The 24,469-nt window shown below is 53.4% G+C and overlaps 1 protein-coding gene across 1 annotated transcript; it reads left to right on the forward strand.

Annotated features, from left to right (window-relative positions):
• The first annotated feature begins 75 nt into the window (after nucleotides 1-75).
• CEACAM16 (CEA cell adhesion molecule 16, tectorial membrane component) lies at nucleotides 76-23,841 on the forward strand. Its single transcript, XM_052656807.1, has 8 exons — nucleotides 76-164; nucleotides 14,129-14,169; nucleotides 17,368-17,712; nucleotides 18,016-18,291; nucleotides 19,430-19,708; nucleotides 21,826-22,152; nucleotides 23,422-23,499; nucleotides 23,768-23,841. Exons 1-8 carry the CDS (start codon nucleotides 76-78, stop codon nucleotides 23,839-23,841), a joined length of 1,509 nt encoding a protein of 502 aa, XP_052512767.1.
• The last annotated feature ends 628 nt before the right edge of the window (nucleotides 23,842-24,469 follow it).

Below are 24,469 nucleotides of genomic sequence, written 5' to 3' on the forward strand. Positions count from 1 at the left end.
CCGGGCCTTGAACCCGCAGAAAAGCCTCCGCAGAGACGCAGCACGACTGGGACCCGGGGCCGCCAGGTCGACAGGATGGAGGCGGCCGTGGCTTCGGCAGCATCCAGCAGGACGGTGACGGCCCAGCTCCTCACTCCGCAGCTGAGCGAACAGCGCGCCCTGAGGTCTGGCCCTCCAGCAACCTGGCCTGGGCCCATGCCTGGGAAAAGCAGGCTCTTGCTACCCCTGCTCCACTCCAAAGCCCCCCAGAGGGTGGTCTCAGGCCTGCTTCCAGCCAGACTGCACAAGTACCTGCTTGGCCGGGCTCCCTCATCTCAACCCACAGCGCCCCACCCAGCTCTGTTGACCTCCCTGGAAGCCCCTTCCCCTGGGCTCCCTACCACACGTGCCCCAGAGCACAAGGCCCATGATCACAAGGACCTCAGGAACCTGTGGCCCCAGAGGACAGTCCAGGCCAGTTTCCACCGCTGCCGGGGCCCCTTCCCTGTCCAGGCAGACCCAGCCCCTCTTAAAATTCAGTTTCTCAGAACCTGTGGCCAACTTCTGCCCATTCCACCACCCCCACCGCACCCCCAGTTCGGGGCAGCCACTTTCTCCTCTATCCCTACTCAACCCTGTCCTCAATGTGGGTTCCATCTCTCGCCCTCTAATTTATTCATCCATTCAGCGATAAATAAACTGTGTGCCCTGCACGGTTCAAAACAAACATCTCTGCTCTCCTGGAGGGTCACTCTGGCAACAGAGAGTCAAGAAACAAATAACATATGTGGTGTGTTGGCGGGAGGCATAAAGAGAGAAGGAGGGCAAGAGTGTTGGGGGACTGTGTGTGTGTATGTGTGCACACGCACACGCACACACACGCTCAGTCACTCAGTCGTGTCCAAGTCTTTTGCAGCCCCGTGGACTGTAAACCACGAGGATCCTCTGTCCATTTGATTTTCCAGGCAAGAATACCGGAGTGGGTTGCCATTTCCTCTTCTGAGGATTTTCCCAACCCAGGGATTCTTTACCCCTGAGCCACCTATGATGTGTTGGGGTGGGACGGATAGAGAAGAGTGAGAGTGTTTGGAGATTGAGGTTTTAAACAAAGAGGACAGAGGAGGCTTAGCTGAGAAGGTAACAGTGGACGAAGACCTAAAGGAGGAGAGGGAGGGAGCCCTGAGGGGATCTAGAAGGAAACTTTCCAGGCAGTGGGAATAGCGAGCGCAAAGGCCCTGAGGCAGGAGTCTGCCTGGTGAGTTCCAGGAGCAGCAAGGAGGCCAGCATGGCAGAAGCAGAATAAAGAAGGGGGAAAGGGTGGGAGGTGAGGTTAGGGAGATGGGCAGGGGCAGACCTTGCAGGGCATGTAAGCCCCTGCAAAGACTGGCTTTTCCTCTGAGAGCCGAAAAACAAAGACTGTGTGGTAGGTGGAAGAATGAGCCTTGCGTTACTTAATCGGATTCTGTTACACCCAGCTCCCTGTAAATCCTAATGAAACAACCCCCACATCCATGATGGCAGTACTTTCAAGAGTAAGTTCTCTGAGGCTGACTGCATGCCTTCTAGCTCCCTTGGTACCAGCTTTGTTCTACAATAAATTATGTTCCCCGCCAAATTCATGTTGAAGCCCTAATCCCCCATGTGACTCTTTTTGGAGTAGGACCTTTAAAGAGATGATTAAGACTCTTGAGAGTCCTTTGAACAGCAAAGAGACCAAACCAGTCAATCCTAAAGGAAAATCAGTCCTGAATATTCATTGGAAGGGCTAATGCTGAAGCTGAAGCTCCAATACTTTGGCCACCTGATGCAAAGAACTAACTCATTGGGAAAGACCCTGATGCTGGGAAAGATTAAAGGCAGGAGGAGAAGGGGACGACAGAGGATGAGATGGTTGGGTGGCATCACTGACTCGATGGCCTTGAGTTTGAGCAAACTCCAGGAGTTGGTGATGAACAGGGAAGCCTGGCATGGTGCAGTCCATGGGATCGCAAAGAGTCGGACACAACTGAGCTACTGAACTGAACTGAAAGTTTAAATGAGGTCAGGGGGTAGGGCTGTAATCCAGTACAATTAGTGTCCCTACAAGAAGAGGAAGAGAGAATTCCCTGGTGGTCCAGGGGTTAGGATGCCTTACTCTCATTGTGAAAGGCCTAGGTTCAGTCCCTGGTTGGGGAACTAGATCCCACAAGCTGTGCAGTGCAGCCAGAAGTAAATAAATAAAATTTTAAAGTAAAAATACCATTAAAAGAAGAGGAGGAGACCCTAGGGATGCACACGCATGGGAAAAAAAATGTGAAATCATAACGAGGGTCATTTGCAAGCCAAAGAAGGAAGCCTCAGAAGAAGCCAAGTCTGCTGACACCTTGATCTTGGACTTCCAGTCTCCAGAACTGTGAGAAAATAACTGTTGTTGAAGCCATCAGGTCTGTGCTATTTTGTCAGGGCCATTCGAGCAGAGTAATATAGGTTCCTACTACGGCCCTAGGAAACGGGCCCCATTCCTTCTTCCTCCCCCACAATGAAGCCAGATTTAAATATAATGATAACTGGGCTTCCCTGGTGGATCAGTGGTTAAGACTCTGCCTGCCAAAGCAGGGGACACAGGTTTCATCTCCTATGGGGAAGATTCCACGTGTCGAGGGATGCCTAAGCTGCAACTGCTGACTAGACTATGCCTCTCCCGGTTTGAATTTAAGTTCTCAGAACACCTCCGGGAGGCTGGGACTATTATATTCCCATTTTGTTGATGGAGAGGTGGAGTGACTGCCTCAAGGTCACGCATCAAGCATAAGGAAAGACCAGTGATGCTTCAGGATGGGCTGGGTTATGCTGCAGCAACAAGCAACCCCACTCGTTCCATGGCTTAGAACGTCAAAAGGTTCGTCTCTCTCTCTCTCTTCTTTTTTTAAACATTATTTATTTGGCTGCACCAGGTCTTACTTTCAGCACGTGGGGTTTTCGATCTTCACTGTGGCATGCAGGATCTTTAGTTGCAGCCTGTGGGCTTGAGTTCCCTGACCAGGGCTCAAACCTGGGCCCCCTGCCTTGAGAGTGCAGAGTCTTAGCCACTGAGGCACCGAGGAAGCCGATACCCAGAATACGTGCGTGCGTGCATTCGAAGTCACTTCAGTTGTGACCAGCTCTTTGCATCCCTTGGACTGTAGCCTGCCAGTCTCCTCTGTCCATGGGATTCTCCAGGCAAGAATATTGGACTGGGTTGCCATGCCCTCCTCCAAGGGATCTTCCCGACCCAGGAATCAAACCCATGTCTCCTGTGGCTCCTGCACTGGCAGGCGGATTCTCTTCCTGCTGAGCCTCCAGAGAAGTCCTCATACCCAGAATATGGAGAATCAAAATATATGTGACTAGCTCAGTCAATACACCTTCACCCACTATGCTTTCTAGAGAGAAATTCTCTGGCGGGTCTGCCTCACCCCATCTATTCATTCAGTGACTTGTACATTCTTTCAGCAAGAGCTAGACCAGGGTGGAGGGGGTGGCTGGGGAAGAAGTGCACAGAGCTGAAAGATATTTAGAATGAAATATTGATATTATATAATTTTATCCCGGATTAGATGAGGCAGATGAAGGAGAAGGGTGTTGTTAACAATGTGTCCCTTCATCTATTCAGCAAACATTAATCGATCACCTGCTGTGTGCGGCCGTTCTAGGCTCTGAGGAGACACTTGTGAAGAACACATACAGAGATCCCTGCCCTCAGACAGCTGACAGCAAGCAGCGCTGAAGGTAATGTCTGAGGGGGATGAGGGAGAGGGGCTACAAGGGAGAAGGAAACAGGCACGAGGAAGCCAGGGTACCAGAGTGCCCAGGTGCCTGTTTGCCACTGAGGGGTAGGGGACAGTGGCGCCATCCAAGCTGCAAGAGGGCAAGGTTTGCAAGAAATGAAGACATACATCCCCACAGAAACGTGTTCACAAATGTTCATAGTAGTGTTATTCATAACAGCTGAAAATTAAAACAACCCAACTTGCTATCAGCAGATGAATGGATAAGCATAATGTGATCTACCCATGGAGGGATGAAATAGGAGCTTCCCTGGTGGCTCAGTGGTAAAGAATCTGCCTGCCAATGCAGGAGACACAGGTTCGATCCCTGGTCCAGGAAAATCCCACACACCAAGGAGTAACTAAGCCCATGCGCCACAACTACTGAAGCCCATTCCCTGCAACAAGAGAAGCCACCACAGTGAGAAGGCTGGGCACTGCAACTAGAGAGCAGCCCCTACTCGCTGCAGCTAGATGCAAGCCCGCGCAGCAACGAGAAAGACCCAGCAAAACTACAAATAAGTAAATACATGGAATGAAATACTGATCCACACTACAACTGGAGGAACCTTGAGAACACTATGCTAAGTGAAAGAAGCCAGACTCCAAAGACCACCCAGTGGATGACTGCTGCTGCTGCTGCTGCTAGGTCGCTTCAGTCGTGTCCGACTCTGTGCGACCCCATAGGTGGCAGCCCACCAGGCTCCCCTGTCCCTGGGATTCTCCAGGCAAGAATACTGGAGTGGGTTGCCATTTCCTTCTCCAGTGCATGAAAGTGAAAAGTGAAAGTGAAGTCACTAACTCCCAGCGACCCCATGGACTGCAGCCTACCAGGCTCCTCCGTCCATGGGCACGCGAATGAAATATCCAGAACAGGCACATCCAGAGAGACAGAAAACAGGTTGGTATTGGGCAGGGGACTGGGCGGGAGAGAGAATGGGGAATGACTGCTAATGGAGACAGGGTTTCTTTTGGGGAGTGATGGAAATGTTCTAAGGTTGATTGTGGTGATGGTTGTACAACTCTAGGAACACACTTAATACTTGGTACGTGTGTTGTACCTCAATAACGCTTTTTTAAAAAGAAAGAAACGGGGACGGTTTGGGAGACCAGTCTTGAGTTTAGTTCAGCGTGCCAGCAGGGGAAGGCAGCGGAAGATCCGAGTCGGTCCTGTTAGATTGGGGACAGTGACTGGGGTGCGCCCTGCGGCACGGCTGCCCAGGTAATACCCTCTTTGTCCCTGGTTGGGTTTGGGCTTACTGGACCCATCCTGGTTGCCAAGACTTGCAGGCAGGACGCGAGTCAAAGCGGAGCCAGCAGGGGGCAGCAGAGGGCCGCGCAGGCCCACAGGCCAGTGCCGGGCGGAGTGGTGCCGCACATCCACCTGCCTCCAGCCTCGCCCCCTTTCTTTGCCCCTCTGGGCGCCTATGGAGTCCACACGGCTGCCCAGACCCCGAAATGTGGATGCCTCCCTTCCTCGGTCTCACTGAGGCAGGCAGCGGACCCTGCCCCCTAATGTCCTGAGCTAGGCCTTCCATCCTCTCTACAGTCACCACAGCTTTCAACCTCCTGCGGGGTCTGCCTCCTGGGGGCCCCTCAGTCTTACCTCTCAGACTTCTACCCCTCCCCCCAACCCTATGGTCAGTGATCTGAGGGGATGAACTTCTTCACCTTGAAGCAGGTATTCTCTTCTCTCTTCCTGGAGTATGCCTGTAGCCATATCACCCCACTGTACCTGCCTTACACATTCATTCATCCTCCAATCTTGACTCAGATGCCTCTTCCTCCAGGAAGTCCTCCCTGACTCCCAATCTGGGTCAGATCTCCCATTCTGAGTTCCTATCCACCCCAGCCTCGCCCATGCTAGGTCATCATCACTGTCTGGAGATGGGTTTATCCCCCTGCTGGACTGTGAGTTCCCCCAAAGAACACAGTCAGGGCCACCCGATGAGTCCCAGCACCACTCAGCATGGGGTGCAGGGTAAGGGTTCCAGGAATGCGTGTGGAATAAGTGAACCTGTGTGAATCCTCATTATCTGTATCTTCTCTTCCTGCGTCCAGCGTCTCCATTCACTCTTGACAGATGTTTATTGAGCAATTACTATAGGAGAGTCGGTCCCGGGTGTTCTTTGGAAGGAATGATGCTAAAGCTGAAACTCCAGTACTTTGGCCACCTCGTGCGAAGAGTTGACTCATTGGAAAAGACTCTGATGCTGGGAGGGATTGGGGGCAGGAGGAGAAGGGGACGACAGAGGATGAGATGGCTGGATGGCATCACTGACTCGATGGACGTGAGTTTGAGTGAACTCCAGGAGTTGGTGATGGACAGGGAGGCCTGGCGTGCTGTGATTCATGGGGTCGCAAGGAGTCGGACACGACTGAGCGACTGAACTGAACTGAACTATACGTCAAACTCTGCCGAGTGAACTCAACTGAGCACCAGAGACAGGAAGATAAACTGGACTAACCCCTACTCTCAGGGAGCTCAAAGTCTAGTGAGGAAGGAAATATGGAAGCCAATGTAATAATAATTAATAATAAATGTCTCTTGAGCATGTACCAAACGCCATGCAATAAGTGCTTTGCTGCTGCTGCTGCTGCTAAGTCGCTTCAGTCGTGTCCGACTCTGTGCGACCCCATAGACGGCAGCCTTATTTATTTTATCCTCAAAACAGTTTCATTTGGCAAGTACTATGATTCCTCCTATTTTATAGATGCAGAAACGGAGGCTAAGAAAAGTCAAGTAAGAGACTTCCCTGGCGCTCAGGACTCCGAGCTTCCACTGCAGGGGGCATGGGTTCAATCCCTGGTTGGAGAGCCTGCAGCCAAAAAAGAAAAAGATCGGATCACACAGGCTGTAAAGGGACAAACTGGGAATGGAACCAAAGACTTTCTAACTCCAAGCTTTATCCTCTGCACCATTCCAGTCTGAAAGGACGAGGGACCAGGATGTAACCCACACCCACTCAAATGCTGGGATCTGCGCATCCAAACAGAGGGGAATGCCTAAATCCGAAGGAGGTATCGCTGATGCTGGAATTTCAGGCACTGGCCCAGTTTTTGGCCCGGTTAGGAAGAGACCAATGTCCTTGGCTGGGACTGGGAGCCCCCCGGCTCCTTGGTGCGCTCGGCCCCATCTCTGTCCACTAGGGGTCACTGCCCACCACCACCTACTTCCCATGAGTCCAGGGGCACCTCTAGACTCTCAGGCCTGTGGCTCCTTGTTTTACAAACGAGGAAGTGGCTGCGTGGGGAAGGAAGTGCACTGGGCCATGACCAAGAATGATAATGATTCATGGGGAAAACCCTTCTCTCCCAAATTCAACCCCTTTGTGTGCAAAAGGGCATTGCACTCTGAAAGAGTCGGCCGGGGTCAAATGGTGCGAGTAGCCTGGCCTCAGAGGTGTGGACGCCCCTTCACCACCCTCCACACCTTTGATGGGGTTGCAGGTTGGATCCTCTACTCGGGAGAGGGGGCTGAGTCGAGCCCCGAGGTACTTTTATCTGCTGGATGCACTCGGGTTCCACAGACGATTTCATCTGAGGAAAGCATTCCACTGAATGGAAGCAAACACACCTGAAGTGAAGCAAACACTTCAAAATATTGAGCCATTTTTGGATCTTGGCACAGGGAAACCCTTGAGGGGTGATGAAACGTTTCTAAAACTATATTTGGGGAATGGCCGCATATTATGAATGTTATGGGATGAATATTCCAAGGTGAATATTATGGGATGGAAAGTATGCCCCCCCAATGAAGCTAGCAAAGACATTATGACGTTCAGGAGGTGACTGGAAATTTGGACATATTGGGTATATGACGATACTAAGGAATTGTTCACTGTTGGTTTTGTTTTCACTTTTTAGGTGAAACAATGACATTGTAAGTTTTTTTTTTAATGAGTCCTTACCTTTTGAAAAGACCCTGGTGCTGGGAAAGATTGAAGGCAGGAGGAAAAGGGGACGACAGAGGATGAGATGGTTGGATGGCATCACCGACTCAATGGACATGAGTTTGAGCACACTCTTGGAGTTGGTGATGGACAGGGAGGCCTGGAGTGCTGTGGTCCATGGGGTCGCAAAGAGTTGGACACCACTGAACAACTGAACTGCACTGAACCTTTTAGAGATACAGGCTGAAGTGTGAATAAAAACAATTCTGTGGCTGGGATTTGCTTTCAAAATCAAATGAGAGAAGAGCATGGGTAGGGACAAAAACGAGATTGGCCCGAGCTCCGGGGAAGGGCGTTGTTCTGCCCTCTGCTTTGGATGAGCATGTAAAATATGAAGTTTTCCAAAGCTTTTAAATCGCTTTTAATCATAACTCAAAATCCAAGTCCGGCCCCTTCCCATACTCTTGATGGGGAAAAATGAGGCCCAGAGAGTAAGGACACTTAGCCAAGTCGCCCCTCCCAGGCCCTTTCGGGGTCCCCAGAGAACCCCAACCCTCTCTCTGCTCCCCTCCACCTCCCTAATTCTGCCCTTCACTTACAGGCCTCAACCACCTTCCAGAAAAACCCATCCCCTCACTCGTGCCAACCTGGCCCCCTGTGGCCCCTCACCCTACACCTAAACCCTTCCCTTCTGGGAAGGGAATGGCAACCCACTCCAGTATTCTTGCCTGGAGAATCCCATGGACAGGGGAGAGCCTGGTGGGCTACAGTCCATGGGGTGGCAAAGAGTCAGACACGACGGAGCGACTTTCACTCACTTCACTCACTCTGTTCCTCATTGGCTCTTACCCCAAGTTCAGCCTTACCATCACGTGACTCGTCTATAATGGGCCATCTTGTGTCCAAAGGGCCCTGTTCTGGGTCCCCTGCTCCTTTTTACACTTTTTTCTTGGCTGTGCCACATGGCATGTGGGATTTTAGTTAGGGGTTTTGGTTCTCCAACCAGGTATTGAACTTGTGCCCCCTGCAGTGGAAACGCAGAGTCTTAACCGCTGGCCCACCAGGGAAGGCCCCCACCTCTTATAACCAGCTCCTCCCACTGTCCTGTCTCACCCAGTTCCAGCCACACCCCGTCTCCTTGCCTTCCTCACACTCATCCTGGCCCTTGCTGCCTCAGGGCCTTTGCACTTGCCCATTGTTATTTAGTCACTAAGTCACGTCGGACTCTTTTGCAACCCCATGGACTGTAGCCTGCCAGGCTCCTCTGTCCACGAGATTTTACCCAGGCAAGAATACTGGAGTGGGTTGCCATTTCCTTCTCCAGGGGATCTTCCCAACCCAGGTATCCAACCCGCGTCTCTTGAGTCTCCAGTATTGGCAGGGGGATTTTACCACTGAGCCACCTGGGAAGCCCAAGACTTCTGCCAAAAACACAGCGCCCCTAGATAGTCAGAGTCTTCCTTGGTCTCCTGCTTCAGGTCTCAGCTCAAACATCACCTCCTAGAAAGACTCCCTGACCTCCCTACCAACAGAGCAACCGCTGCCACTCCCGATCCTCTGGCCCTATCTCATATTTTTATAACACTTGTCTCCACCTGACATGATATTCTCTATCAGTCTTTCCATTATAACCCGTCTCCCTCCAATAGGATTTAGCCCCACAAGGAGAGGGATGTTGCCTGTCTCCCCAGCCAGCCTGGCAGGTAGTCAGTGTTCGATAAATATTTGTTCAATGATTGAATGACCTGGAAAAACCCAGGTGAGTAAGGTGAGACTGGGATGGGGGCAGGGAGCGGGACAGGTATCCAGGCAATGGGAACAGCCAAGGCGAAGGTCTGAGGCTGGCCCCTCCGGTCTCTGTCCACCGCCCACCAGGCACAGTAGCCTGGACGTTCTTCCGAGGGTGAGGAATTAAGGGATCGTGAAGTTCTTTCTCCCCAACAACAGCCTCCCCAAGACCAAGCCCAGACCTTGCCAAGCCGGCACAGGAAGCCACACCCTGAAGTCCGATCCATGAGTAAATATTACAGCACCCCCAGCCTCGCCCTGGAGAGATAAGGGGAACAGAAAACAGGGGTCCAGAAACCTGCTTCAGCCTCACTAAGCGAGCAGCTCTCAGAGCGAGGGCTCCAACCAGAAGGATGGGGCAAGTGTCCTGGCACGAGAGCCCCACCCACGGGCTCCACCTTAGAAACGTCGTCAGTCGTGGGCAGAGTCTCAGAGAGGAGACAGAATGGAGGAGGCTCCAGGTCACCCCCAGCTCCCTAGGGCACTCATGACGTGGCTGGTGAGAAAAGAGGGCAGGGGTCAGGGGATGGAGTGGACAAAATAAGGTCAGAGAACTTTGTCCCAGCTGCAGAGAAAATTAAGACTTGCCCACTTCAATTTCCCAAAGCTAAGGTCTGAGCCTCAGTTTCTTTGTCTGCAAAATGGGTTTTCAGGGAGGGAGGGTGATGCTGGTTGAGACAATAGGTAAAGCCAATAATGTCAAAATAATGCATAAATCGTTAGTAAAATATATCAGTGACCCAACCACTTCTCCCCTCCGTGGGCCACCCATGCATACACTTTAAAATGTTCTAGTATCACATGAAGAAGAATAAAAAGAAACAGGTGAACCAAATTTATGTCACCCAGCATAGGCAAAATGTTATCATTTCAACATGCTGCTAAGTCTCTTCAGTCGTGTTCAACTCTGTGTGACCCCATTGACTGTAGCCCGCCAGGCTCCTCTGTTCATGGGATTCTTCAGGCAAGAGTACTGGAGTGGGTTGCCATACCCTCCTCCAGGGGATCTTCCTGACCCAGGGATCAAACCCACGTCTCTTATGTCTCCTGCATTGGCAGGTGGGTTGTTTATCACTAGTGCCCATCGTTTAAACATGGACTCAATATAAAAAGTGAACAATAGGTTTTGGATTCTTTGTGTATGTGTCTGCAATAAATCTTCAATATTTTGTGAGCTTTTTTTCCTTTTCACTTTCAAGGGTTTTTTTTTTTTTCAGTTTTATTAGGAAAAAACTTATATAGGGAGATCCCTCATGGTCTCCATGCTCTCACCGTGGAGGCTGCTACTGCTGCTAAGTCACTTCAGTCGTGTCTGACTCTGTGCGACCCCATAGACGGCAGCCCATCAGGCTCTACCATCCCTGGGATTCTCCAGGCAAGAACACTGGAGTGGGTTGCCATTTCCTTCTCTACTGCATGAAAGTGAAAAGTCAAAGTGAAGTCGCTCAGTCGTGTCCGACTCTTCACAACCCCATGGACTGCAGCCTACCAGGCTCCTCCGTCCATAGGATTTTCCAGGCAAGACTACTGGAGTGGGGTGCCACTGCCTTCTCCGAGGGCCCAGGTTCAAATTCTGGTCAGGAAACTAAGATCCCTTAAGCCATACAGCATGGCCAAAAAGGAAAAAGAAAGAAAAAGTTGAATATATCACTGTTTAAGGTGCACAGCAAGATGGTTTGACTTACATATTTTGTGAAATGATTGTCACAACAGGTTTAGTTAAGCCTATCGCCTCCTATAAATACAATTTAAAAAAAGAGAAAAATAATTATAAATTTATAGATGTTATAAGACATGAAGATTTAATATCTCCACCTCTCCTCCCTCATCCTCTCTTCAAAATTTTATCATGCCTGCATGCACGCGTGCATGCTCAGTCATGTCTGACTCTTTGCAACCCCATGAACTGTAGCCTGCCAGGCTCTTCTGTCCATGGGGTTTTCCAAGCAAGAATTACTGGAGCGGGTTGCCATTTCCTTCCCCAGAGGATCTTCTCGATCCAGGAATGGAACCCACGTCTCTTGCATTGCAGGCAGATTCTTTACCACTGTGCCACCTAAGAAGCCCCTGCTTTTAATTATGTCAATAATTAGTGTTTGCACCATTATAATGACAATGTAAATACTGTTCACTGCAGGACCTATTAGGATACTGTGATCACGTGTCTTTTCTTTGAGTTGAAGTGTAATTGACCTACAACACTGTTAGTTTCAGGCACACAACATCATGATTCAATACTTCTGTATATTACAAGACGATCACCTCTTCGGTGTGTACTTTTCACTCACAGCTCATCTAAACTGGGATAAGCTCATCGCAGTGACTACCACACTGGATGAGATGGTTGGATGGCATCACTGACTCGATGGACATGAGCTTCAGGAAACTCCGGGAGATGGTGAAGAATAGTAAGCCTGTCATGCTGCGGTTCACGGGGTCCCAAAGAGTCAGACACAACTGAGTGACTGAACAACCACCAGCACCCTGGACGCCCTGTCTAGACTGCTCTGGTCACCCCACTGCCTCCCAGCATCTGCTGCCACCTCCCACAGTCTGTGCCCCACACGCAGCCAGAAGATCCTATTAACACCTAAGTCAGCGCCCATGCCTTCTCTGCTCACATCTCTCCCAGGGCTCCTACCTCAGAGTGGAAGCCAAAGTCCTGTGGCCCACAAGGCCCTGCAGGATCCGCCCATGTTTCCTCTCTGCCCCCCTCCACTCACTGTGCTCCAGGCACACCAGCCTCCCACTCACCAGAACACTGCTGCCTCGGGGCCTTTGCACATGCTGTTCTGTCTGCCTGGAATGCTTTTCCCCCAGAATCCCCCAGATTCGATTTTCCCTCATTGAGTCTCTACTCTGATGTCACCTCCTAAAACATCTTCTGTTGACCCTACATAAACCAGTGCCCCAGGTCCCTCCATCCCCTCTCCTGCTTTGTCCCTCTCCATCACATTATCTCCACCTGATATATTACATCTATTTACTTGTAAGCTGACTATCGCCCCGAACAAAAGGTCAGCTCTATGGGGCAGGGATTTTTCCAGTCTTATTCGTAGCTATAACCCAGCACCTAGCACAGTGCCCAGCACCTAGGAGATGCTCAATAAATGTTTGTTGAAAGGTGAATGAATGATGGCCCCTGAGTACCCAGTGCCCACTCTGGAGTAGGCATGGCACTGAGCCCATGCACCTGCTCTCCCTCACCCCCAGAGAAACCCCAGAGAGGTCAGTGTCACGATCACCTACCACCCACCTGCCAGACAGGCAAAGGCCCCTGCCCAGGATGGCCAGGTTGACTTTCTGCCCAGCTCTAGGCCTGGCACAGAGTAGGTGCTCAAGAAACCACAGCACTCAATTGGACCAAAAGTCCAGGCTCGTGTCTGGGAGCACCAGGGGGAGGGGCTGGGGAGATGGAGCCAGGAGTGAATCAGGAAGTGCAAGGACCACAGAGAGTGGAGGGTCTGTGCGCTGCTGAGGGACCACAGAGAGCGGAGGGTCTGAGCGCTGCTGAGGGTGGTAGGGAGCCATGGTGGGGTCTGGACAAAAGCCAGGATCTGTCCTCAAGACTCTCAGAGCCAAAGCCTCTGCTCACTACTCAGCCAGACGGCAAATCCCCAGAAGCCCAGACCTCCCTGGAGACTCCCCTGTCTATGTCATCTGCCCCTGGCGTCCAGTTCCACAAACACTCTCTCAGCCTTTGCTCCATCACCCGATCCTGTGCTGGGCAGTGTTGGGGACACGGTGATGCCCACAGCACAGTGGCCCTAGTCCTGCCTTCCCACGACTCAGTCGCTTTGAAGAAACAGACCTACCCCCTGACAGTGAAGACCCAAGGTGGTCAGGGCTGGGACTGACTGGGGATGAGGGGTGCACCTCATGAAGTCTAGGAGTCCAGGAGGACTTCCTGGAGGAGGAAGGGGAGTTGTCGAATAGGCAATGAAATAGAGCAGAGGGAAGCAGGGATGTGCTGGGTGGAGAGAGTGCCAGTGAGGCGGAATAACTGGAGCAGAGTTCCCAGAAGGAACAGGTGTTCAAGCAGGCAGGGGCCAGGCCATGCCGGGCCACAGTCACAAGCTGGGCTTTCTCCTGAGGGCATAGCTTTCTCCTGAGGAGCCATAGCAGGTTCTGGGCACTGAGAGGGAGCCAAACCAGGGTCAGAGACCAGGGAGGAGTTGGGGAGGGGAAGCCAGATGAGGGGCCAGTGCAGGCTGGGGAGACCGGCACTAAGGCAGGAGCCACAGGGAGCGAGACAAAGACGCACAGGGCATTTAAGAAGCAGGCATGAGAGACTGTGGCATGCGGTGGCAGGGGGCGTAGATTAAAATCAGGGACAAGGCCCCGTCTCTGCCCCAGTGACGGTAGACGGTGGCGCCATCTCTGATAAGATGGTGGGGAAGAGGAGCAGGTCTAGGGGGAGATCTCAAGGTCATTTTGGGACGGGTGAGCAAGAGGTGCCCAGGGACATCCGGGGAGGTGGGGAGGGGGAAGCATCCTGAATGATATCCTGAGCCCCTGGATGAGGTTCCCGGGGCTCAGGGGAGAGGGCTGGGCTGGGACAGAGAAGGGCGAGTTGAGGTCACAGGAGGGATGGGGGAGTGTGCCAGGTAACCCACAACTCACCTGGCCGCACCCACCCCCTCAGCTCACGCTGTCCCCCACGTCAGAGCCCCGCCCTCCCAGGGCAGCTGAGGACGCAGTGCTGGAGGAGCAAATCAGGACAGGTGAGCCACAGGTATGGCCCCCGGCCCAGAAGCAGGATGCTGGAGCCTCAGAGACACCAGGACCCAGCCACCATCGAGATACTGATAACACGTTTGTCAAGAACAAATGTTCTTGACTGTGGGGGTGGTGCTTCCCACCCCCGCCCCATCCCCCCAGGGCCTCTACCGAGCATCACCTTCCCAGAGACAGCCTCCCTGCCCCCCGCCCCCGCCACCTCTGGCCCCAATTCCAAAACCGCCAGCCACCTTCCTGGCTTGATTTTTCCCCACAGCACTTATCTCCATCCAACGTGGGATAGATTTTATGTTTGGTTTGTTTACCCCACAAATCTCAGCCCCACAAGGGCAGGAATTCTACCTACTAGCCCCTAGGACAGTGCTTGGCAGACCAACAAAACTGATTAAATATTTGTAGGGTGAATGAATGAGCAATTTCTTTTTAAAAAAATATATTTTGTTTGTTTATTTGGCTGCACCGGGTCTTAGTTACAGCATGTGGGATCTAGTTCCCTCACCAGGGATCGAACTTGGGCCCCCTGCATTGGGAGCATGGAGTCTTAGCTGCTGGATCACCAGGGAAGTCCCTGAGTGATTTCTTCTTGAGCCTCTGCTCCGTGCCAGGCATCATGTTAAGTACTTCACACAAGTTCATTCATTTCATCATTCCAACAGCCCATGACATGGGTATCATCATCACTCCCATTTTACAGATGAGGAAACTGAGGCCCAGTGGGCTCCATAACTTGCATATGGTCATGGAAACTAGGAAAAGTGGAACTAGGTCCAATAACACCAACCATCTCTTCTGTTTGGGACCCAACTCTGCCAGGTGCTAAGTTCCTGATATGTGGCATCTCACTAATCAGTCAACAGCCCTGATTAGAGTCTACACACCCCTGGTTTTCAGAGCAGTCAACAGAGACTCAGGAAGAGGCTGCTTCCAGCCTCACTTCCAGGAAGTGTATAGCCAAGGTCAAGACTGGACTCTCTCTGGCCCCAAAGGGTTCACATATGCCCATTTCACAGACAGAACACGACTTCAGGGGAAGAAGAGAGACAGTGTGGATTGCTCAGCCCCATGTAGGAAACCAACAAGAAACACAGCCCCTGGGACTTCCAGTGGTTAAGATCCCACACTTCCAATGCAGGGAGGGGGCCAGTCAATCCCTGGTCAGAGAACTTGGACACTATGCCGCCACTAAAGATCCTGCCTCCCACAACGAAGATTAAAGATCCCATGTGCCGCATCTGAGAACCGGTGCAGTCAAATAAATAAATATGTATAAAAAATGAACAAAAAACAGAGCCCCAGAGAAAGTGTACAGTCACTAGCCTCCTTCCCTCCTGTGTGGGTTCAGAAACAAAGCGGAGTTCAGAACCCCCTGCCTGCAGGAACTTGGGCAAGTCAGAGCCCTTACCCCATGCCTCAGTTTCCCCATCTGCCCGCTGGGACTCTGACAGTGACCACATCACAGGGCAGCCACTGAGATGAAACCTGAGGGTCACCCACAGCTTTGGGCCTGGGAAAATGGCAGTCACCGTGGATGGGTTTTATCCCTCAGTGTCCCCCGCAAGTCGGCCTGCGCTGTGGGTAAGAACTGCCCTAAAATCTTCCCCTGGCCCTCCTCCCACCTCCCTGGTGACCTGGTTCTTCTCCCGGTACCAAACCCGGGCCCTCGGCACAAAGAAGGTCAGGCGGCGCCCCAGGAGGCCTGACCAGGTCGTGGCCCCTGGCCCGTGCCTGCCACACCCGCTCTGGTACCCAAACAGGGCCCCAGATTCTCGGTGACTCGATCCCTCCAAATTCAGGTGATCTCCCCCAGCTCCAAATCACCGAATCCTCCCAGGTCCAGCGCCAGACGGAGCGAAACCCCAACCAGGAAGGGCCTCGGAGCGCCGGGCCACCACGCCGTTGTCTCCAAGAGCCAGCTTTGGGGTGAAAGATGGTGCTGATCCGAAGCAGATGGCTCCTTCTCAGTGGTGAGCGAAAATGGCACCCCTAGAGCCGTTGCCTCATGGTCTCAGGGAAGGGAGGGGAGTCTGGGGAGGGAGGGTATGAGCCAGAAACCCAGCAGGTAGGGGCGACAGCTCTGCTTCATGCAGGCACAATTTACTCCTCCAAGAATCACCAGTGTGGGGCAGGCCGGGGACTGTCACCCAAAGAGATTTTTGAGGTGACTTTGGAGATTTCTAAAAGCGGGGTGTGGGTTAGGGAGCCACTGCAGTGCTTCATTCATGTAGCAAATCCTTACTGAGCTACAGAAGCCTTAACTACCATGAGTTGTAATCGACAGCTGTTGATTTCAGTTGTAATCAATCCTCCCTCAGGATGTGGTTTGGGCAGTTGCTTTCCTCTTCTCAGCCTCAGTTTCCTCATCTATGAAATGGGTCTAATTCCTGGGGTCATTTGAAGGTCATCCCCAGCAGCATTTACTACCATCTACCGGGTGTTGTCCTATACACTTTTTGTGTATTCATAATCACCCCACCCATCACCCCCACTCCATAGACCAGAAGCCTGAGGTTCAGAGAGGTGAAGTCGCTGGTCAGGGTCACACAGCCAGAAAGCGACAGGGCTGAGTGCTAGATCCAGAGCCCTTGCTCATAGCCAGGCTCCATCAGCATGGAAAGTACCAGAAACCAGGCCAGGCATGTAAACACTTCTTATGTGAGAACCGCCACAGCTTCCTGATCCAGGCAGCCACACACAATTTCATCCCAGGCAGACTCAACCAGCTAGTCGGGTTTGGGGCTTATCTCCTGGGTTGAGAACAGAAAGGGTGGAGTGGATTAATCACAGCCCTACTTTCTGCTGTGGTTGAGCCTGGGGAGGCAAAGGAAGGGCACCCAACCGGGAGCCAGGGTTCCCGGGGGGCAGGATGAGGCCGCTTAATCTGATGACTCTCACGGCCGGGGAAAACCCTCTGGGTCTCGTCCTGGGTCCCATGGGCTGAGTGGGTGCTGTGAGCTTGGTATGAGCAAGGCCTATGCTAGATCCTTAGCGCAGCCCATCAGATCCAGTCCTCAGATCCCAGCCCCCACCCCCCCAGGACTGAGACCCCATCAGCACCTGGCAGATAGTTACTGAGCACTTACTGTATGGAGGAAACACATGTGCCAGGAGCCCATGTCTCCTCCCCCATCAAATGTGGGGAGCGGTCGGGCCCGTCTCACCCCACCCCTCTGGCTCCTTTTCAGCCGCGTTCCTGAGCGCGGGGGCCGAGATCATTATCACCCCCGAGCCTGCCCAGCCAGCCGAGGGCGACAACGTGACTCTGGCTGTCCAAGGGCTTTCGGGGGAACTGCTGGCCTACAACTGGTACGCGGGGCCCACACTCAGCCTGTCTTACCTGGTAGCCAGCTACATCGTAAGCACAGGCGATGAGACCCCTGGCCCAGCCCACACGGGGCGAGAGGCTGTGCGCCCTGACGGTGGCCTGGACATCCAGGGTGCCCTGCCTGGGCACTCGGGCACCTACATCCTGCAGACTCTCAACAGGCAATTTCAGACGGAGGTGGGCTACGGACACATGCAGGTCTATGGTGAGACACCCCCGAGAGCCCCCTCTACCCTAGCTGGGCTTTCCCAGCTCCTGCCAAATCCTGAAAAAAAAAAAAAAACCTAAAAAATGTGCCATCAAAAAAAAAAGTCCTAAAATAACATTAAAATGCTCACCTCCTCCCAGATGGCTTCCAGGATTTAAACCTTCCTCTCATCCTGTTCTTTGCCCCTCTGGCTGGGGTTTCAGGGGTACTGGGATCCAGCCATGCCCCCTGCCTGGGGAGGGGGAGACTGTGGGAGCAGGCAGTGCCCGGCCCCCTCCCCCTCTGTCTCTTGCCCCACAGAGATGCTGGCCCAGCCCGTGGTCGTGGCCAACAGCACGGCCTTGGTGGAGCGCCGGGACACTCTACACCTGACATGCAGCAGCCCCAGCCCTGCTGAGGTCCGCTGGTTCTTCAACGGCGACGCCTTGCCCATCGCCGTGCGCCTTGGCCTGTCCCCCGATGGCCGGGTGCTGACTCGGCATGGCATCCGCAGGGAGGAGGCCGGCGCCTACCAGTGTGAGGTCTGGAACCCTGTCAGTGTCAGCCGCAGCGAGCCCGTCAACCTGACCGTGTACTGTGAGTCCTCCCAGCCCAGCCCCCAGCCTCATAGATGGGGAAACTGAGGCCAGGAGAGGGTGCCCAAGGGCACACAGTGAGTCAGTAGGCCAGCTGGGGTTAGAAACCAAAGGGTCCCCTCAAAATGCACTCGACCCATCTCCAAAGGACAAGAAGACCATGTTCGAAATTGAATCATCTTTCCCTTTGAATCAATACCACCAGGACTGGTTATTTTTGAAAGGGAGAGGGGACATGAATGGTGGAATGGGAGGGGAAATAAAATTAAAAACATAACCAAAGTATGGAGTCATCCCCAGGAGCAGCAGACACACCATGTGGCATTCAGAGAAAGGGCTTCCCAGATGGCTCAGTGGTAAGGAATCCACCTGCCAATGCAGGAGATGCAGGTTAGATCCCTGGGTCGGGAAGATCCCCTGGAGAAGGGAATGGCAACCCACTCCAGTATTCTTGCCTGGGAAATCCCATGGACAGAGGAGCTTGGCGGGCTACAGTCCAGGGGGTCACAAAGGAGTCCAACACGACTGAGCAACTAAACAACAACCCAGAGGAAAGAAATCACTCAGGTACAGGAGGGATGGCAATGCAGAAAAACTCAGAGCCTAGAATCCTACAACCAGGGAATTCTAGATTTGAGAAGCTCTGGATTCTAGACTCTGAGAACCCCAGAAACTCTAGAGGCAGAGATTCTTAGACTCTAATTCTAGAAACTTAGAGCTGCCCAACCCTGGAATCTTAGAATCATAGATTTCTAGACTCAGCCTCCTAGAACTTAGAAATACCTGCTCTTGGAACCCTAGAATTCTAGATTCTTAGAATGGCTTATCGGAAACCAATCATTTAGGCCTTTTTTTCCCTTAATGAACCCGTAGATGTCAAAAACATCTCACAGGGGTTTTGTTCAGTGCCCCCAACGTCGTCTTTCTACAGAAAAGACGACTGAAATCCCCCGAGAGGGAAAGTGATTGTCAAGATCTTAGAGCAAGTTAGAGATCCATGAGGGATTTGCAAAGGCCAGAGCACTTTTTTGCTCCAGATTTTCCCAGGGGCTCCTCCTGGTGGAAAGAAAGCTGGGCGGGTGCCCGCCTGGATGGCCCTCTCCCTCCACTGCCCTTTCGTCTCCCTCCCGCCCTCACAGTTGGCCCAGAACGCGTGGCCATACTCCAGGACTCCACCACCCGCACAGGCTGCACCATCAAAGTCGACTTCAACACGTCCCTCACGCTGTGGTGCGCGGCCCGGTCCTGCCCGGAGCCCGAGTATGTGTGGGCCTTCAATGGGCGGGCCTTAAAGAACGACCAAGACCACCTGAACATCAGTAGCATGACAGCCGCCCAGGAGGGCACGTACACGTGTATTGTTAAGAACCCCAAGACCCTGCTCTCTGGATCTGCCTCAGTGGTGGTCAAACTCTCTGGTGAGTTGCCCCCAGCCTGGCCACCGCCCCCTCCCTTGGAGGCCCAGTTGGACCCCAGCTTCGGCTGCTCCACCCACCATTCTGCGGCCGTTTGCCCAACAGATGATGGGAAAGGGAGAGATTCTCACCCCATTCATTGGCCAAAGGACAAAGTGGCATTTCAGGTGGACCCTTTTCATCCCCAGGTGACAAAAGGAAGGCAGTCTGTGCCTTATCACACCCCCACCCCGGAAAAAAAAATCGACGTATCAGACTCTCTTCCTTGAGGGGTGGCAAAGCCAGAAACGGGCCACATGTCTCAAACCGTGCAGCGGTAGAGTGGAAAAACATTCGATGTCCCTTTATATGCATGCCCCTGTTTTAAATTCAGTCTGTCACAGCAGCTGCAGGCTGGGCCCCCTCCCTGCCGCAGAAACAGCTGAACCTCCGCGCAGCCAACTCAATTATTCAGTTATCTGGCGCGGATGCTGGTGTGCGCATGCGCACACCCGCGCACAGGCAAACGCGCTCCCGGGGAAATTACTGCCTTTCATTGGCAAATGGAAAAACACAGCGAGAGAGGCACTGTCTTGCCTCTGTCCTTAAACAACCTGGCGGTGGGGGTAGCACGGACACAGCTGGTGTTCTCAGAGCCATCATGATCCTCAGGGGACATCTGCTCATCCCCTGGGGATGGTGGCTTTGAACATGAGGGCCTCATTCATTCTGCCTTGGTTCCTTCCCAAGTGGCCACCATCCCCCAGGGACAGTGGCAACAATCCTTCCCGCCCTCGTGCCTCCCTCCTACTAACAGGCTGGGTCTCATCCAAAGGGTGGAATCTCTTTCACCCAAAGCAGAAATGGCGTCCCCAGAGGTAAGTGTACCTCCTGCCCCACCCTACGGGGGGGCCTTGGCAGCTGGTCTTGGCAAGAGACAGGGGGGTGGACCAGATGACCTGAGGCGCCGCCCAGAGCCCCGTCTCTGCAGGTCAAGATGGGGGGTGTCCAAGGTGTGCAGGTATGTGCAGGGAGTGGGCACAGCGCCCCCAAAGGCCTCCTGAACTGTCGGCCACCCTGTGGCAGGTACCAAAGGGGGAGGCACAGGAAAGGGGGCCACCATCCTGCCCCCACTTGGTCTGATGGAGGAGACATGGTCTCTGCCCTCGCACAGACGGTCGTGAATTAGGGAAGCACGGCCTCCCTATTCAAGAGCTGCCAGTCAGAGAGAAGAGGCAATGCCTCACACGCCACCCAAGCAGTGATGAAGATGGCATGACTTCTGATCAGATGGAGGAGACACAGGGGACACTTCAGCAGATTTTGTATTCTGATGGGGGAGATGGGCTCTTAAAGAGACATGGCTTTTTTTTTTTTTTGAGAATTCCTAGTCTGATGGAGGAAACACAGTTTCTACTTTTGGGGGTACTCCCAATCTGATGGGGGAGTACAGGCCCCCCACTTTCTAGGAATTTCCAGACTGATGGGATAGACATGTCCCCCATTCAACTTCTGGGGTCCCCAGCTGACTGGAAAGACCCAGCCCAATAATAAATTGGAATTTCCAATCTGATGGAGGAGACATGGCCTCCACTCTGTGGAATCTTTCAATCTAATGCGGAACTATAGCTCCCCCTATTCTGAGTTCTTGCAAGCTCACAGAAAAGACAATACCTGGAGTACATAGCTCCCAGCGATCTAATGGGGGAGACACGGCCCCCATAATCTGAGAATTTCCAATCTGATGGGGGAGACACAGCCCCTGGACTTTTAACAATTTCCAATCTGATGGAGGAGACATGACTTGGCCCTCTAGGGTCTTCCAGTTTAATGGGGAGAGATAGACCCCCAAGAGCTGGAAATTCCTAGTCTAATGGGAGAGAGACGGCCCCCACGCACAGGGGTCTCCCAAACTAATGAGGGAAAACGCAGCTTCCTGGCGGGCAGGCATTGTTGAGACACAAAATCCACCTCCACCGACACACAAGTCACCACCTCCTTCCTCTGTCTCCCTTCTGGCACCCCGGCACTGGGAGGGCCAGTCAGTTGCGGGAGGCATAGATGAGCGGGCCAGGGGTGGGCGGGGGGCGCTGTGACCCATGGAGGCCCAGCTGACCCAGCCGCCCTCGCTCTCTCCCCAGCGGCCACGGTCGTCATGACCATCGTTCCGGTGCCCACCCGGCCGATGGAGGGCCAGGACGTGACGCTGACCGTCCAGGGCTACCCCAAGGACCTGCTGGTCTACGCCTGGTACCGCGGGCCTGCCTCCGAGCCTAACCGGCTTCTCAGCCAACTTCCTTCCGGGAACTGGATCGCAGGCCCCGCGCACACAGGCCGGGAGGTGGGCTTCCCCAACTGCTCACTGCTGGTGCAGAAGCTGAACCTCACGGATGCCGGCCGCTACACCCTCAAGACCGTCACACTGCAGGGCAAGACGGAGACGCTGGAAGTGGAGCTGCAGGTGGCCCGTGAGTGTGCAGGAGGGGATGGGGAGGGGGCAGCTCTTTTCAGACAAGGGCTCCCAATAGTGCGGAGTCCAGCTGACTCAGTCCTCCAGCTGACTTGGGCCTCCCCAGATAGAGCTCCTGCCTCGTCTGTCAAACCGACAGACCAGGGGCAAACTGGCTTCCTCCATTGGACTGGGGCACTCAATGGGACTTCCATGCCTTCTCTCTTCTGTAAGAAGCACACCAGACCAAAGGTTTCAAAATACAGGGTGTAGACTGAGGGTAAGGTACCCTTTTCCCTGGACCATAAAACACGGGAGACACTGCCACCTCCCTCACCGTGTACCTCTCCCATCAGACGGGCGGAATAGGGTGAGGGTGGAGCCATGCCTCCCTCCTCAGACTGTCATCTTAGACAATGCAGATCATGTTTCGTGCTTTGTGATGCAGTAAGAAAACAGAATTTCTACCCTCAGAGGGTACATTTCTCTCTCAAGCTGAAATAAGGATGATCTCCTCCATCGAGATGGAGACCCCTACGTGGTGGGCATTGTGTTTCCTCTTCAGACCAGAAATTCCCAGTGGTCAGGAACAATGTCTCCTCCATCAGACTGGGAATTTCCAGATGCTGGGGACCATAACTCCCAGTGAGACTGGGAGCTCCCAGAGGTAGGGACCATGTCTCCCCCATCAGACTGGGAGCTTCCAGATGTTGGGGACCGTGTCTCCCCATCAGACTGGGAGCTCCCAGAGATAGAGATCATGTCTCCTCCATCAGACTGGGAGCTCCCAGAGGTAGGGACCATGTCTCCTCCATCAGACTGGGAGCTTCCAGATGTTGGGGACTGTGTCTCCCCATCAGACTGGGAGCTCCCAGAGTTAGGGATCTTGTCTCCTCCATCAGACTGGGAGCTCCCAGAGTTAGGGATCTTGTCTCCTCCATCAGACTGGGAGCTCCCAGAGTTAGGGATCTTGTCTCTCCCATCAGACCGAGCATCCTCAGAGGCCTGAGAGGCCATGTCCCTGGAGCCTGGCCTCCCACATCAGACCCGGCAGTCTCAGAAGCCATGTCCCTGAGTCAAGGACTGTGACCCCCACTCCCTCAGACTTGAAGCTCCCAGGATCAAGGACCCAATCACTTCCAGACACCCCTAGCACCCTCCTTCATCCATTCACTCATCAAAACCTAGTTTTCTGGGTCAGTGTTGGGGGGAGAATGCTGGTCCATGACAGCAGGTCGCCCCCTGATGACGCTTCGGAACTCCTTTCATCCTGTCTCTCTCCTCACAGTCAACCTTCCTTCCTCGCCCAAGGACCAACGCCACACCTTCCTGAATCTGAACCTGGCACAGGCTGAGCATGGGGCGGGTGGGGCCGCTGGGAGGCCAGGGTCGGGCAGGGGTGCAGGAGGAATGGGGGCACCGGGGACCTGGTCTGCTACCTCCCCTGATGGCTTCCTCCACCCCTGTGCCCCGTCCTTCCCCCACAGTCCTGGAGTAGCACTGTGGACCTGGAGACCTCCAGAGAGACGAGCTCTTCATGTCACTCTCCTTGTCTCCTCCCCTGGAGCAGAGGGCCACTCGCTTCCAGCAAGGATGCCGGACCGTGGTCTTCTGTTCTCCTGCTTTCACCCTAGAGTTAGAGCCAACAGGGCCCTACGCCTTCACCGCGCTGTCGGAGAGCCACAGAGGCTATAAACACCTTGGTTAACACACGCCTGTGTCAGCCTCTCCTTCCACCGCTGCCAACCTTGTCGTTCCTGGTGGCCACACGTGCTTCCCTTCTCACCCAAGATGATCTCGGTCTGGCTACATACATGCACAAGGATGCCCAAAACACAGGGCTCCAAGCCCCCATCGCTTCATGTCACAGCCTCAGGCCCTTCCCAGATTATTTCTGAGGGTCCTGGTTTCCAGTGGCTGAAAGAGTGCCCCTCCTATGGCACCAAATAGCTGTGGGACATGCCACCTCCCCCTACACTGCGCCTCCCTCCATAACCTGGAGCCTGATGCAAAGCTATTTGCATACAGGACAAGGAATGACCAAATTTCTCAAGAAGAGTTCCAGCACTTTCTGGCCTACATCGATTTAATCAAAGATGCCCTTTTGTGCCCTCCACTGTCCTGGGATTCCCCCACCCCCACTCCATGTATCTCTCAAGCATCACCTGCAGAATCCTAAAAATATCTCCCTCCTCCTCTACACACACCAAAAAAGCCCCTATGAATAAATGAATGCTAACGGGGCAGGGGTGGGGTTGAGGGCTGGAGAGCAGAGAAGAGTGGGAACCAGAGGGCGAGCGTCTTCTGACCCATCTCACTAAAGTCTGAGCCACAAG

This window comes from Budorcas taxicolor, chromosome 18 (assembly GCF_023091745.1).
Source record: "Budorcas taxicolor isolate Tak-1 chromosome 18, Takin1.1, whole genome shotgun sequence".
NCBI lineage: Eukaryota > Metazoa > Chordata > Mammalia > Artiodactyla > Bovidae > Budorcas > Budorcas taxicolor.